Raw genomic sequence first — 15228 nt, forward strand, 5'->3', positions numbered from 1 at the left:
GGTGGGCGGAGATCAGAGCTACCTCAGCACCGCCCTCTGCTGCTTTGTAGAGCAGCTGGCCAGCAAGACGCCCGATTGGCTGAACTACGTCCGCTTTCTCATCCTCCCTGTTGGTACGCATGGACTCAGCGCAAACACATTATCTTGTGACATATAAACCAGCTCTCCGTGAACCTTCCCATGATGCTCCTTGTGTTTATCACCTCACCAGGAGCCCACCCGCTGGCCAAGTACCTGGCCGCCCTGGACAGCAAATTCAGCGGCCTGTTCATGGACGCCGGCTGGAGGGAGCTGTTTGGACGTCTGGAGCCTCCTCCCCTCGGTACCTTTATGTTCCCTGAAGGAGGGATGAGACTGGGGGGTCCTCGCAGAGACCAGTGACCCCTGACCTTTGGTGCCACTGTCAGATCCAAATTGTCCCCCTGACCAGCTTTTCAGTTTAAAACTAATGACCTTATTGTCATGAAATTTGCAGCAGAAATTCCTGGTTCCTGCATGATGAACCAGATTTAGTTGAACGTTTGACTTTTCCTCAGACGCGTCCATCAGGACACGTGACCTTTTCTGTCGTGACACCCCCAGACACCAACACATGCCACAAGATACACGATGGGCTCATGGACTCATGAGACCCCTTCACCTTTCTTTACATGATTTTCTAGGGTGGAAATATTTGGGAATCTCACAGAATTAAGAAGTGAGTCTGGTTTTTAAAAATTTTATTTTTCATTCAATAAGTAGAAAAGGGGGCAGTAGTTTCAGGGTCGTACTCCAAATCAGTCACTCAGTCTTAATAATCCACTGAAGTGCAACAGTTTGTAGACCAGTAACGGACTGGTGGACTGAACAGAACAAAGCAGATATTTAGATTTCGTTCGTTTGGAAGCATCTTCAGTCTTCTGCCTGGATGACAGTAATCAGAACAGTTAACTGACCAGCAGCACTACTCTTCACGTTATTCGGGCTTCGTTCGAGCAGAGTTGGCTGCAGTGTGTGCCGGTCGGTGTTTGGCTGATTCGTAATGCTTCACCTTCATATGGCAAAGCTCATTATTAAGTTATGAAGTCCAAAACGCGGCCAATCGCGTGCCTTCTGTGCCAGTCGTACACAAGAAACAGTCGTCATCATCTAACTGGCAACCTTCACGCCCCCTCCCTCTGACACCTCAGATGAAATGTTGACGCTCTAACTGTGTGAGATGTGTGTTTCTGTTTGACAGATCCTGTCGGTGTGGCAGGTCGAGTGTCTCAGTACCTGACCGGAGCTGCTGTTTCCCACCTGTGTCCGATCTCAGAGGCCATGCTGACCTGCAAGCACAAGAGGTAACTGCCACAGTCAGGACCAGACCTCCAGCCTCCGCCTCCGCCCGCCTCCGCCTCCGCCTCCGCCTCCGCCTCCGTCAGCATCAGCCGACAACTTCACGGGACCGCCAGCACTTTAATGCACCAGCATAACCTCCCTGTGCTTAGAGAGACAGATCACTCCCCCCCACAGTAGCCAGCGTGGTCTCATCAGTACACTCCAACACATTCACACAGCAGGGACCCTGAACGTTTCCCAGGACAAGGACAAGGACAAGGACAGGAAGTAAAGTTAGCAAAGTGAAACACATACATCACTAAACTTCCTGTTAAAACAGTGTATGAATTCTATAAAACTAAATATTTACTCCCATGAAAATATATTAACAACACTTTAAGTAAGTAAAGAAGGAAATACAGCAACAAAACGTTCAACCTGAACCCTTCAAAATAAAAGTCTCCTCCAATGCATTTATAACTTCCTGTTCATAACTGAGCACAACAACATCACACCACTAAAACAGCTCCATTAATGAAACTGATCGAGATCTGAAATGGTTTAGAAGGACAGAATCCTTTAACACCTGTCATAGCAGGAAAAGCTCACATTAACCATCAAACGCCGCAGTAAACATGACGTGTGACCGGGGGCCAGCGTGAACAGCACCAGGGGCCTGAAACGGAAGCAGCTAAATGGAATTCAGCCATCATTCATTTGGTTATTTACGCCTGTGCACCTGGACCTATAGCGTCCCTCGCACCAACCCACCCCCACCCCCACCACCAACCAAAAAGGGTGAGATCCCTCAACGGCTTCCCACCAGGAGCCGAGCCAGTGATTGGAAGCAAAGCGGAGGTACGACTAAACTGCTAAAAACACAGACTGCGAAAAATAATCCAGAGTTCAAATCAGCAAATAACTCAAAGGGAACAGCTGCCTTAGGCTCCGACTTCTGCGCAACATCAGACTCCTCTGACGCGCTTCATCAGCCTTTTGATTTGTCTGCAGTAATAACGAGATCAATGAAAGACAGAGGTGAGAGCAGCAGACAGAAGGGTCCAGTAGACGTCTTTTGGCCTGTTGGTGAACGTCCTCTCACGTTCGCCCGAGGTCAGAATATGAAAAACACTAAAATGTCTTCTGTTCTCATGAATGTGTCCCTGCAGGTCTGGATCGGAGTCCTTTACTCTTATGTCTTTTCTTTAGTTCGATTCAAGGAAGCGAAGTTTGCCTTTTGATTTGTACGTCAGGTATCTCCCATCTCGCTCTGCTGCCTTCCATCCTTTGACCTTTAACCTTTGTCCTGCATGTCCCTTCTTCTTGTCCTGCCTGGCGTTTGTCTGAAACTACTAACCTGACTCTCACCTGCGCTGAAGGTTTCTCTAACAAACGTGTGGATTTGGTTCTCCTGCTGCCTGTTCACTGACTGGGAGCTCTAACCGGTGTGAATAACAACGTGTCTGCAGTGTCTCTGTGGTCCCATGTGTGTCCTTACGAAAGCCAGAGAATCCTAATTTGTCTGGATTTCCTGGTGAACAAACGCAGTCCTGTTTAAACGTGAAATGCCCTTTTTTTAATCATTTAAAATGTACATATTTTTCCAAATATCCATATTTTTCAGGTAGCTGTCATTTTCCTGGAACATAGCTTCATATTTAGGCTGCTGTATGTACTACAGTTTTGCATCATCCTTTAAGCTGTTGTCAGCGTTAGAAGGCGGCCGGTGAGCTGCTGAGAGCCGACCTGTCTTTGTGTTTTTGAGGAGAAGTTGGGGTTTTCACATTCGCTTCAGTATAGTCACTTCCATGCAAAGTTGACCCCAGCAGCATCTAGTGGACATTAGAGGAAGTGCAGTGTAACACACATTTACAGAGAAAATCTTTTATTCTTATTTATTTCATTTGTTAAATTTTCATTGTTTGATTCTCCTTCTGCAGCCCCGACGACGACTCCTGTCAGAAGTTTGTTCCTTTCATCGGGGTAAGAAGTGCTGTCAGCTACTGCTATTACTGCGTCAGTTATTCCACTCGACTGTCCTGCTGGTACTACAGACACGTGAACTAACCACAGACACCCGACTCACGCGTGGACTCGTCTCTTCTGTAGAGTTTAACCCCGGGTTTTATGGGAAATGATGTTCGTTAAAGGCCGCTGAAAACAGAAATATTGGACAATATTAGATCGTTTTTGAACAAATCAGGCTAAACATCTGAAGCGAGCCACGACGTGTTGAGCTTTGGTTCGGAGCGCTGTGAGTCGCGTGGTCGTGCTGCAGTACTGCTCCTGTGTTGACATGATGAGGAGGTCCGATGTTCCAGATCAAACTGAAGTTCTGCGTGTGTTTCTGTTCTCAGCTGGTGAAGGTTGGCATCGTGGAGCAGAACTTCCTGTCCACCTCAGGTAGACCAGACTCACCTGTCACCTCCCCCAGCTCCCCCCCCCCTCACCTCCCTGTGCCCTCTGAACTTTGGATTCAGCTCTAATTATTAAGATTTCTTTCATCTTTATCTTCATTAAATTGTTGGTTGAATAAAAATAGAATACGACATCGATTTTTCTTCTTCACCTAATCTTTGTGCGGAACATTTCAGGATTGAACTTTCATCACACCTGCTTCTCTCTCCACAGTTGACTCTGATGACATCATACTGGGGTCTCCTCCCTCTCAATCAGCAGCGATCAGCATCACCTCCACACCTTCTCCCTCCCCCTCCACCAGGTACTTCCTGTTTACAGCTTTTTTCAGAATTACTGCTGTTACTCTGAGAAGAACCGTAACGTCTGTCCTGTGTCTCCTTCTGTCTGTCCAGCTGTCCGGGGGAGGTGATGGGTCTGCAGGTCGACTACTGGAGCAGTCAGGGGAGGAGGAGGAGGAGGAGGAGGAGCGGAGGAGGAAGGAGGTAGGGATGAAGAACACACTGAAGAGCAACTTCCGCAGTCTGCAGGTGTCGAGGATCAGCGGAGGAGAGCTGATGAGCATGACGGTGGTGACCAAAGAGAAGAACAAGAAAGGTGAGGAAGAGGACATGTGGTGATGATGATGATGCTGAAGGTGATGGTGATGATGAAGGTTATGATGATGGTGATGATGAAGGTATTGATGATGGTTATGATGATGATGATGCTGATGATGATGATGATGATGATGCTTATGATGATGATGAAGGTTATGATGATGATGAAGGTGTGTCTGTCAGTCATGTTCCTCAGTAAGAAGACGAAGGACAAGGAGGCGGAGTCGAGGAGTCAGCTGATCGAAGGAATCAGCAGATTGATCTGTACCTCCAAACACCAACACACACTGAGAGGTACACACACACACACACACACACACACACACACACACATCAGCATGCTTACATGCTAATTTACATTAGCAGTGAACACAGAGTGCAGCTGAGGCTGATGGGAGCGTCAGCAGCTCTGCAGGTGTTCGGTCAGAAACCAAAGTGTCGGACACGTTAACATGTCGACCTGATGGTGGCGCTAGATGGACAGTCAGAGGATCAGCAGAGTTATTGCAGTTCATCCTGAGGCGAGCAGCACAAGCAGCTGCTGAGACCTCAAACCTTTACTGTTACTGATCAGACCACACACACTGATGGACTCGTGCTGATAGTTTGGCTTTAAGCGGCAGAATCACCTTCGTCTCTCTCCCAGTCTCCATAGACGGAGTGGAGTGGAACGATGTGAAGTTTTTCCAGCTGGCTGCTCAGTGGCCGACTCACGTCAAACACTTTCCTGTGGGGATCTTCGGCTACAACAAACCCTGACCCCCCCCCGACCCCCCCTCCACCTGGATCACTTCCCACCGGCAGAGGAGCAGAAACCTTGTTTGTCTTTTTTCTCTCACATCATGTTGGAATAGAAATATTTGTACCATGAAAGTTAATTTTTAATTATTTATATGAACTCTGCTGTGGATATTTATTACTTACTGTAAATACTGTACACAGCCTCAAGTGTGTGTGTTTGGCCGATGATAATAATCATAATAATAATAACAATAATAATAATAACGCACTTTGAATGTGGATTAACTGAGTTAGTTTGATTTGACTGTTAATGATTTTTCGGTTCTTCAAAGCTGGATTCAAATTTACGTCCTTAAACCAAAACCCACAAAAGTGCAGCTCATTCCCAGTTAGTGGCCCAGGGGCCCGAGGGGTCGGAGCCTCTGTTTGAAGTGACTGATATGATATCTGGTGTGACTGGGCCTTTAAGCAGACCTGTAGTGGAAGGTAAACTCAGCTGCCATTTTCCTCCTTCCTGTTTATAAAGTGTTTATAATGACATAAAGTAACAGAAGGTTATTTACTCTCAGAGGGGGGTCAGCTATTTCAAAATAGTCCCAGCTGTGAAGACACTAAACACTACAGTACCCATGATCCTCAGCTGAATTGATCCAACAAACTCTACAAAGCTCAGCCTCTAATTTCCCCTCAGGATTAGATCATTTTGTGTTTCATGTAGTTTTCTTGTGTTTGTGTTTATTGACCATCACACTGCCTGTCTCTGCTCACTGCTGCACACTGCAGAGCTGTAACCCTTTGAAACGGCAGTTAGCAGGTTTGTAAAATATGTGAAAAGGTGTTTGAAACAATAAACAAATCTGGACATTAATGTCTATGTGTTCACACTATCATTTCCACACACTATCTGGATTTTATCTGTCATGATAGAGGAGATAGTTTTCACTGACAATGATGGAAACTGACACCAAAGACAAGTTGCTGTTAGTCGTTGAAACGTTGCTGTTTTTGAGAGTTCAGGAAGTCACTCCCGAAGATAAATAAGAAACAATCGGCACATAAGCTTCTGTAAAAACACAGAACAAGTTTTGTTTTTACATTTGGGTTTTTGTCTACGTTGGTTTTCAAGCCCAGAAAAGAACCGAACAGCTACAAGATGGCTGATGGTAGGGAGACGATGTTCATCTAACACTTGGGTCCAGTGGTCGAATATGTTCACAACTCTTGGTCAGATTGTCTTCAAATCATCTGATCTGATTGCTGCTCTGAGGAGCCCTTTACATTATAATGACCCTATGACCTTCCCTCTAGCACAGAGGTTTTCAAAGTCTGCCCCCCCAACATTAAAAGGTCTTTTCATTCCTATTATTATTCTTTGTCTTATTGCTTAGGGGATAATAATGCTCTAAGTTTTGGAACTACAGTTCCCATAATGCTGTGGGAGATGTAAACAGGAAATATCATGTTGCCATGCTGTGGAGCTGTGGGAACTTGAGCCAATTTTTTTTAGCCTATATTTGTTTACATTTTGTCAAATTGTCTCCATTAAAAGCAGCTGAACCAGCAGTCAGCAGCTCCTGTCTGCAGTGGACCCGTGGACGGACAGACAGCTGTCTCTGGATCACTGTGAGACTGAAGAAACTTAGAAACAGCAGGATTCTCAGGCAGGTTCTGCAGGTAGGAGGAGCGTCTTTTTCTAGGATTTTGAAGTGGATTTATGGATGTTTATTCACGATGGACATCAGAGATAATGATATCCTCAGAAAGAAAAGACTGAATCTGAAAATGTGTTTCCTGTCTGAGTTCAGATTGGACTGAGTTATGAGTCCAAGAAGAAGTAGCTTTAGTGCCTTTATCAGCTCCATGAGCTGTCTGTCACTGCTGCAGCTCCAACTGCTAACCGTGTTGGTGAGCTGTCAAATCAGCAGCCAAATTCCAGCAACTAACCACCTGTTATTTTTAGAACACCTGCATGCACCTGTCCCTTTCACCTCACACAGAATCTTTGCCTCCAGTCCCCCCCTCAACTCTCTCCCATCCCCCTGGTGATTCCAGTAGTAGAAGACTCTAAGAACAGATAAATCATTAGGATGTTGTTTGTTCTGATTGTGGCTGTAATGAACACTGCAGCCTCCAGGGGACGATAGTAACACTTAAGACATTTAGTTTGGTTTCCAGTAGCAGTAGCTTCTGTAGGACATGCTCACAACAATCATATTGAAAACAAATTTTGTGACCGAGAATTAGTCAACTATTTCTGTGGACCAATCAGAGAGGAGAAAGATTTATAAACATTCAAGAGGAAAGACAACACTGTACTTTAATATTTGAAGGAAAGACACTGCATTATGTTGTCAGATAATACGCAACAGCTCTCGTGTTTACGTCATCCAGTAGGCATCCATTTTGCAGTTGGCTGTTGTTTCCAAACAACCAATCATATCACAGAACATCATGACAGACGTCTCTTCTTCTCGGTGTTCTTTGAGGTTACATATGCTCTCACACACAAACAGACACAATTACATTTTCTAAACATTTTGAATCCACTGCCGCAGCAGCTCAGGTTCAACTCAGCTGTCTTTGTTTTAAAGAGTTCATGGTCTCGATTCAGCAAAGACCTTTAATGGCTTCAAGACCAAACTCAGGATCCTCCTACGCGCAAAATTAACTATATTTCAAACTCAGTGCAGATATTCATTTAGGTGCAACACTACTGCTCCAGTCGCCTTTAACATCAAAAGTCCTGCAGGTTTTCAGAATTCTACAACATGAGCTGCCTCCTTCATCACCACGGCTGTTTGTCATCACTACTGTGGTTGTGGTTCAAAGTCGTTGCACGACAAAATTAGAATGGTTTATGTTATACATTGCTTAAAGGTACAGGTGAAGAAGATTTATGATACAGGTAAATGTCTTTAAATGTTCGGGAGGTATGTGAGGATGAAGATAGTCCAGTCTTGGAGGTCACCAGCACTTAGCAGCCAGAGAACAGTCCAATATGGACACCAGAGTAAGTAAAAAAAAAAAGTTTCAGGATTCTTGAAGTTTCTACAGTAACAAAAATCCATCAGAACTGTCAAGAACACGTAGAATCCGTCAGGAACCTTTGGGAGCTTTAGAAACCCATCACAGATGTTTTTAACCTGTTAGACCTTAAAAGAACCTAAAAGAACAATACAGTTAGAATATTTAGAGATTCGTCACAATGTTAAGAAACCTGTCAGATCATCAAAAAAACTACTAAGAGTTCATCCAAGCCTTCAGAAAGTTCAGAATCTTGCCATAATACTGTTGGAACTGTTACATATTCATGAGAGCCTTTAGAAATCTATCAACTGTCAGGAACCTGATACAACTTTTAGACTATTATATTTAGTCTATCTGAACCTTCAGACAAATAACACAAATTATAGGAAGCTGTCAGAACCCAGCAGAACCCTATCCAAACCCTTCTAAAATGATAGGAACCTGTCACATTATGCAGAAACCTATTGGAACCTTTAGGAAAGCATCAGGACTGTCAAGAAGCTGTAGAATTCTTCAGGAACCTTTGGGACCTTTGGAAACCCATCAAAGTTGTTTTGAAGCTGTTGGACCACTAAAGAACATAAAATAACTATACAGAGTCCAGCACAATATTTAATAATCCATGTTTAGAAACCTGTCAGATCATCAAAAAAGAACTATTTGGATTTCAGAAACCTGTCAGAACTGTTACATGTCCTTTAGAACCTTTAGGAATCCATAAACTGTCAGGAACTTGTTACAACCTTTTAGATATCTACCTAACCTTTAGACAAATAACAGAAATTATGGGAACCTGTCAGAATATGCAGGAACCTCTTGGAACCTTTAGAAATCCATCAGAACTGTTCATCATGAACCAGTTCAGGACCCGTCAAAAGCAGAACTTTTAGAAGCCCTTTACATGGCAGTAGGCCTCCAGTGAGGAGAAGACAATGTACATTAACCACAGGCTGAAGAACAAGCAGGTTGTGAGGATCTTGGGCACTCGGGGTCCACCGAGCTCCCCGCCAATCTCGGGCCGGCGGCGATAGATAAGGACGGCTATGCAGATGAAGGCAAAGATGGTGAAGAGTGTGACGGAGAAGGCCAGCGTGCCTGGGTCAACCCTGAACTCCTGGCCTTTGGAGTAGTGGTAGATAGCAGCGATGGACCAGGCCACACCAATACCCAGAAAGACATTGACAGCATTACTTCCTGTCACATTGCCGATGGAGGCGTCAGCGTATTGGTCCTGGGTGGCTGCCACCTTACTGGCAAAGGTGTCTGGGGGAAAGATAAAGTGAAGAGGAGATGCTATGTTTGAGATCCATGAAGTTACTGCAAACTGTAACAACATTGCACTATTGTGCAATGCTACATCATAGTTGAATATTTTCACCAATTTGGGGTTAAAACCTAACTGTTGTACAGACTCTGCCCATCAATGGGGTTAAGGAAATTAATGTAGTCAATTCTGATTCTTACTTATTGTACTGCAAACTGTAATTCAAAGTGATGACAGTGGGACAGGTTTGTATCAGACCTGGTACAGATGTGCCCAAAGCTACGAACACCACAGCAGTGACGGAGTCTTTGAGGCCAACTGTGCACCCAAAATGTGACGCAAGGTCACCAATCACCGCCGTCAGCATGCCGATGACGGAGATAGAGACGACAAAGCAGGCCCAACCGTTCCAGTAGTCGGTGGGAGGAACGAAGGCAAACAGAAGCTTCCAGAAGACGGTGAGGAAGTGCATGACATAGTCAAAACAGGAGGGCAGCTTCTCCTCGCCACATTCATCGTCATCATCATCACCTGGGCAGGAGAGGGAGGCAGAGGCAGGAGTCAACACTAAAGCTTGGGTGGGTTAATCTCCAAAGAATTGTTATATGTCAATAATGGAGCCTGTTTTCTTTGCCACCCTTTTACCTATCCTCATTTGTACTACTACCCTGTTCTAATTTTACATATTGTGTGTTTTATTGGTATTTCAATGGCTAACTTGACATCAGGCATAAAAAAGGCTGAAATGTTTTCAAAATTCAAATAACCTCAGTTTGGTTAGGGTCAAGTTCTTACCAGAGCTGACTGTGATGGCTTCCACAAACTGCTCTCTCCAGCTGTTAGTCCCGATCACCAGGGCCAAGTTGGTCTTCTTAAGGAGTTTATCCACGGTGCTCTGAAAGACAGCATGTCACACTGTGACTGTATGTGCTTATTTTTGTGTTTTAATTATGACATAAATTAAACAGAAACTGATCCCACCTTAAACTCATATGACTCCTCTATGACAACCTCCAGTTTGACGTGCTCACCCAGCATCGGTCTGCCCATCTCCGCGATCCGCCTCTCCTCCTCCTCCTTCTTGGTCAAAACCTCCTCACCCCTCTCCTCTGAGAGAGAGAGAGAGAGAGAGAGTTTGATGGTAAGACTCATAAATGATGCTTCACGGTCAACAAGGATTCAGAAAAACACACATGACGAGTGGGATAGATGATGACTTGACAGACTGTTGGATGAATGGATGCACTGGATGCAATGGGTGGGCACATAAATGAACAGATTGATGGCAGAACAGAAAGATGGATGGGTGGATGAACAGACAACTAGACATGCTAGATAGACACTTATCCACTTATTCTTCAGCCTCCTTCATTCATTTACTCTTCCCTTGACATTTGTCCATCTTTCCATATATATGTTGGATGCCAGGATGGATGAATGATAGAATAGACGGATGGATGGACATACAAACTTAAGGACTGAGAGATGAATGAACAGATGGATGAATGGATGATGGATGGATGGCTTGAAAGACAGACAGATGGATTGATGGATGGACAACTGATAAATGGTTGGATGGATGGTTGGGCAGACGGGTAGATGGACAGATAGATTATTGAATGGATGGACTAAGGGGTGGGCATATAGATAGATGGATGAATAGATAGATTGATTGATGGATGGATGGCATACAGACGGATGGAAATTAATGAACAAATAATGACTGGACACACCGGTGGAAACACAAATGAACAGATTGATAGACAACCGGATAGACTGATAAATGGTTGGATGGTTAAAGAAATGGATGGACGCATGGACGGATGGCAGGACAGATAAATGGATGCATGGAAGACTGATAGATAGATAGAATGATGGATGGATGGATATATACATTTCAGGAAGGATAGATGACAGCTGTGCAGATGGATGACAGACATACAGATGGATGACGGATGTAAAGATGGATGTACCTGTGATGTTGATGATGGCGGAGGGGGCTTGGTGGTCTCGTCCCTGGACCTTCCTGTAGATGTCTTTGCCTGAACAGGTGTACAGAAACTGATTCTAGTGAAACCAGACACCTCCTATTACTGATGTCAAAATCTGCCCCTAAACCAGACAAAGTCCTGAAGCAGCACAGCCTCCATTCATCCAACAACAACTTGAGCAACATCTTGAAAAAATTATTCGAACTAACAGATAAGTTCCGTAAAAATCTAAATAACTAAATCTTTTGTCCATTGAATCTGAAGTGAACACTTGTCAGTTCTGGACAGAATCTGCAGTGTGTTTTCATTCAGACATTTGATGATGCAACTGTAACAAATATCAACTACATGATGAATAATATGTTTAATTTGACATTATCATAATATGAGCTGCTGTATCGTCATATCTCTGCATGAAGCTAAATGTTGACATGACCAACAGGAATTATGTCTAAAATTATAAAAAAAATAAGCCCCTGGGTTTAAAACATGCATGCTCAGTGAGACATGACCTCCGAGGAGATGATTTCCCATCCGCCTTTGCGGTTGAGGAGTTCAGAGGTTGAGTCACTCGGTGAAGAGAAGAGCATCAGCACACAGCAGGGTATGTGAGGTAAGCAATGGTTGATGTGCAGTGTTAATGCATGCAGTCAGGATGGTGAATGTTGATTGTGGATGTTCAGCAACCCGACACACGACCCGTAGTTGGGACCCAGTGGGTTCAGGATCTTTTTTATAGGAATAAGAAAAATTCTCTGTTGCTCTGAAAATCGTCTGCATGGTAACGCAATGCCCACTGGGAAGCGAGAAGAGAGACAGAGTGTAGCCAGTGCGTTGCATTAGCCTGGCAAACTAGCGGTCAGTAATGGATGAAATAAAGCAAAAACTTGCAAAAGGGGAGCTCCTTAAAATCCCCAATGATTCGGGGAAGCCCACTGCATTGTGGAAACATTATGATCTTGTTGTGACAACAGATAAAAAACTCACCCGACTATGTACGGTGTAGAAACTGCAATGCTATTCTGACATAGCTAAAAAACCAGCACATCCTCTCTGCAGAGTAACAGTAAACGTGGATGTAAAGAGTGGGTGAACGTGCCGTGAATGAAGGTGGCAATGAAACTCAGCAGCCTGCCTCTAGAAATCACATCGAGACGTACTGTGTCGGTGAAAAAGCCACTCTGGATCTTTTTCTTTGCTAGCCCACAATATGTTAAACATTCCCACAAGCAACAGCGGCTGTGAAAGGAACTTCAGTGTAGCAATTGTCTTCCTCTTGTTAAAGAGCTTGATACAAAGGTCTATTCTGGATTATAACTGTTTGGACTTTTGTCAAGTTCAGCTGGAAAGATGTTTGGAGTTTACCTTCATCTGGACGATACTGGGAAAAGTTGAGCTACTAACTGCTAAGACAGACAATTTATTATTTTGACATGCTGTAGTGTTACGTGCTGCTAGCTGACTGCGGTGTGTGTGCTGCCACTAAACCTCTGGCTTATCTGCTAGCAGAAGTTCTATATGTTTTGTGCTGGTGGGCTGCCGTGGTGTCATGTTCAGATTAATCATCCAGAGTGAGAAAGAAGAAAGAAGAAACTACAAAAATATATAAACAATCTTGGGTCAGGTTTGAGTCTGTAACTCAGTCGTATCAGGCGGGTTCAGTCTGAAAGGCCCGACCTGACTGAGACCCAAACCCGACCCGAGCCCAACCTTAATCCAAAAACTCACAGTTTTAGGCTGATAGAGGATGTTGAATGACTTTTTTTCCTCCATTCAGCATCTACATCAGCTGCGTTCACACACTCCAGGCTCCGAAGCAGAGCTGTAGACTTGAGACTTTGACTCGAGTTGGACTTGACTTCCAGTGATGCTTATTTAGTAAAGCAGTTTCAAGTCTGATCCCTCCTGCACTACGCTGCCTAATTATTATTGGTTTTAATGGTTTTAACGTGACAAAGCAGAGATGTGTTAATATTAAAACCAGGAGCAGTGATGTACAGAAACACAACAATGTTCCAAACAGGTCTTTTTGTACAGTTACACCTTCACTTTGAGTGTTTTCATTTAACTATTTGACACATACAGATGCTTTGAATCATTACTTGCAAATAAACGTTAAATGTCCTTTTTCCATTAAAAAAGAAGTATTAGGTGTAATTTTGGTCATCGTGCTGTGGTAATATTCACATTAGGCATTACAGGACCAGCTTTTTGACTTGACTCAGACTTGGTCCAAAAGCCATAAAAACAGCTCTGCTCTGAAGTGATAGTAAACTCCAAAAATGTTGAATTTGTCATGTTCTTGAACTGAACCAAAAATATTCCAAAGACTTATGCTGGTTTGAGTAAGGTGCTCCCAGGGGGGTCACAGGGTAGAAAAAAATTACTCTCATGGAAATATGTACACACTGATTGAAAAATCGAAGGAAACTGAGAGCACAATTTACACTAAATCCTTAGGTAAGGCTTCTATATGGAAGCCAATAATGGCCATAAAGGTTTGATTCTGATAAGCCACTGAAACCTAATTGTGAAATTTAATCATTACTGAATATTGATGTTGAAATTCATTCAAAATTCGAAATTCAGTCTATTTCAGTTTGTGTAGTTTCAAAAACTTTATTTCCTTTATATATTCAATTCAATTCAATTTTATTCATACAGCGCCAATTCATAACAGAAGTTATCTCATTGCACTTTTCCTATAGAGCAGGTCTAGACCGAACTCTTTATAATATTAATTACAGAGATGCAACAAATCCCACCATGAGCAAGCACTTGGCGATAGTGGCAAGGAAAAACTTCCTTTAAGAGGCAGAAACCTTGAGCAGAACCAGACGCAGTGGTGGGCGGCCATTCAGTCATCAAAAATATAAACGCAACACTTTTGTTTTTGCTCCTATTTTTTATGAGTTGAAGTAAAAGCTCTAAGACTTCTGCACACAAAAATATTAATTCTCTCAAATTTTGTTCATAAATTTTTTAAATCCGTGTTAGTGAGCACTTCTCCTTTGCCAAGGATTTCCAAAACTTGAAATTTAAAAGTTTTCTAATTAATCTGAGCTATTTAAATTTTACAATTACGTATTCAGCCTCTTTTAAGATTCAAATATTTGTGGCATTTATTTCCTTCCATACTTCTGGAATAAAATTCTGGAATCCAGAATAAAAGAAGAGCATTATAATTAATGAATTTTGAATGAATTAAACAAATATTTAACTGTCATACCAGCTAAATGAAAGCACAGACTAATAACTCATGAAAATAGTGAAAATACTATACAATTCCAGATGCTACAGAATGAGTCACAGTATGTTAATTTTTTTCTCTGATTGTTGAAGAAGTTATATCTCAGAATACGTCACCTGGTCTATACTTTTAATGTTTATTAGATTTTTACAGTGTCTAATTTATACTCTGCTCTGATTGGCTGACATGACACGTGTTACAGTATTGTATTTTAACTTTCTTATTAATCTGTTCTTTCATTCAGTGGGTATAAATAGAGGTTTAAAATGATCTAAAACCCCTGAGACCCCCATAACCCCTTTTATGGAGCTTGAGGTCCATATTGGTCTTCAGTCTTCCCATTATGTAACTTGACTGAGCGCTTCTCCAAATGTTTTTACAGTACATCAATCCGTTCACACTGATCTTTCACATGAATATATTTTTCTACCATATCCCCGGGGAGCTCAGTATTTTAGTGTGTTGATGAACTTAGAAGTTGTGTTTGTTCTTATTGTGACTCGCAGAGAAAGTAGAAAGTGTTCTGGACTCAGTCAGTATTCAGGTGTTTGCAGTGTTTGAGAACACGTCACATTCAGTTTTGTTTGGAGTAAACTGCCGACCCGACACAAGTGTTTATAACTCCCACACTCTGTGATA

The 15228-nt window shown here is 43.0% G+C and overlaps 4 protein-coding genes across 13 annotated transcripts in view; 3 read left to right on the forward strand and 1 right to left on the reverse strand.

Annotated features, from left to right (window-relative positions):
* The window catches only part of LOC122873041 (phosphofurin acidic cluster sorting protein 1-like), a 23130-nt gene extending 17205 nt beyond the window's left edge, over window positions 1–5925 (forward strand). The window contains 10 exon segments of the mRNA XM_044189331.1: window positions 1–113; window positions 212–322; window positions 1220–1322; window positions 3240–3282; window positions 3657–3702; window positions 3931–4021; window positions 4113–4164; window positions 4167–4314; window positions 4500–4610; window positions 4963–5925. The exon segment at window positions 1–113 is cut by the window's left edge and continues 42 nt beyond it. Coding sequence (XP_044045266.1) covers window positions 1–113; window positions 212–322; window positions 1220–1322; window positions 3240–3282; window positions 3657–3702; window positions 3931–4021; window positions 4113–4164; window positions 4167–4314; window positions 4500–4610; window positions 4963–5075 — 931 coding nt within the window. The 3' untranslated portion in view covers window positions 5076–5925.
* The window catches only part of LOC122873026 (NACHT, LRR and PYD domains-containing protein 12-like), a 657912-nt gene that overhangs the window by 60827 nt on the left and 581857 nt on the right, over window positions 1–15228 (forward strand). The gene's annotated exons all lie outside the window — the stretch shown is intronic.
* The window catches only part of LOC122873083 (E3 ubiquitin-protein ligase Midline-1-like), a 243179-nt gene that overhangs the window by 37404 nt on the left and 190547 nt on the right, over window positions 1–15228 (forward strand). The gene's annotated exons all lie outside the window — the stretch shown is intronic.
* The window catches only part of slc8a1a (solute carrier family 8 member 1a), a 28060-nt gene continuing 20180 nt past the window's right edge, over window positions 7349–15228 (reverse strand). For all 9 annotated transcript variants that reach the window (XM_044189330.1, XM_044189329.1, XM_044189327.1 and 6 more), the window contains 5 exons: window positions 11322–11390; window positions 10330–10457; window positions 10144–10243; window positions 9607–9879; window positions 7349–9347 (listed from right to left, as the gene is read on the reverse strand). In XM_044189330.1, the coding sequence (XP_044045265.1) occupies window positions 8971–9347; window positions 9607–9879; window positions 10144–10243; window positions 10330–10457; window positions 11322–11390 (947 nt within the window). In that variant the 3' untranslated portion in view covers window positions 7349–8970. The remainder of the gene's footprint in view (window positions 9348–9606; window positions 9880–10143; window positions 10244–10329; window positions 10458–11321; window positions 11391–15228) is intronic.

This window comes from Siniperca chuatsi, linkage group LG3, assembly GCF_020085105.1.
Source record: "Siniperca chuatsi isolate FFG_IHB_CAS linkage group LG3, ASM2008510v1, whole genome shotgun sequence".
NCBI classification, from domain to species: domain Eukaryota; kingdom Metazoa; phylum Chordata; class Actinopteri; order Centrarchiformes; family Sinipercidae; genus Siniperca; species Siniperca chuatsi.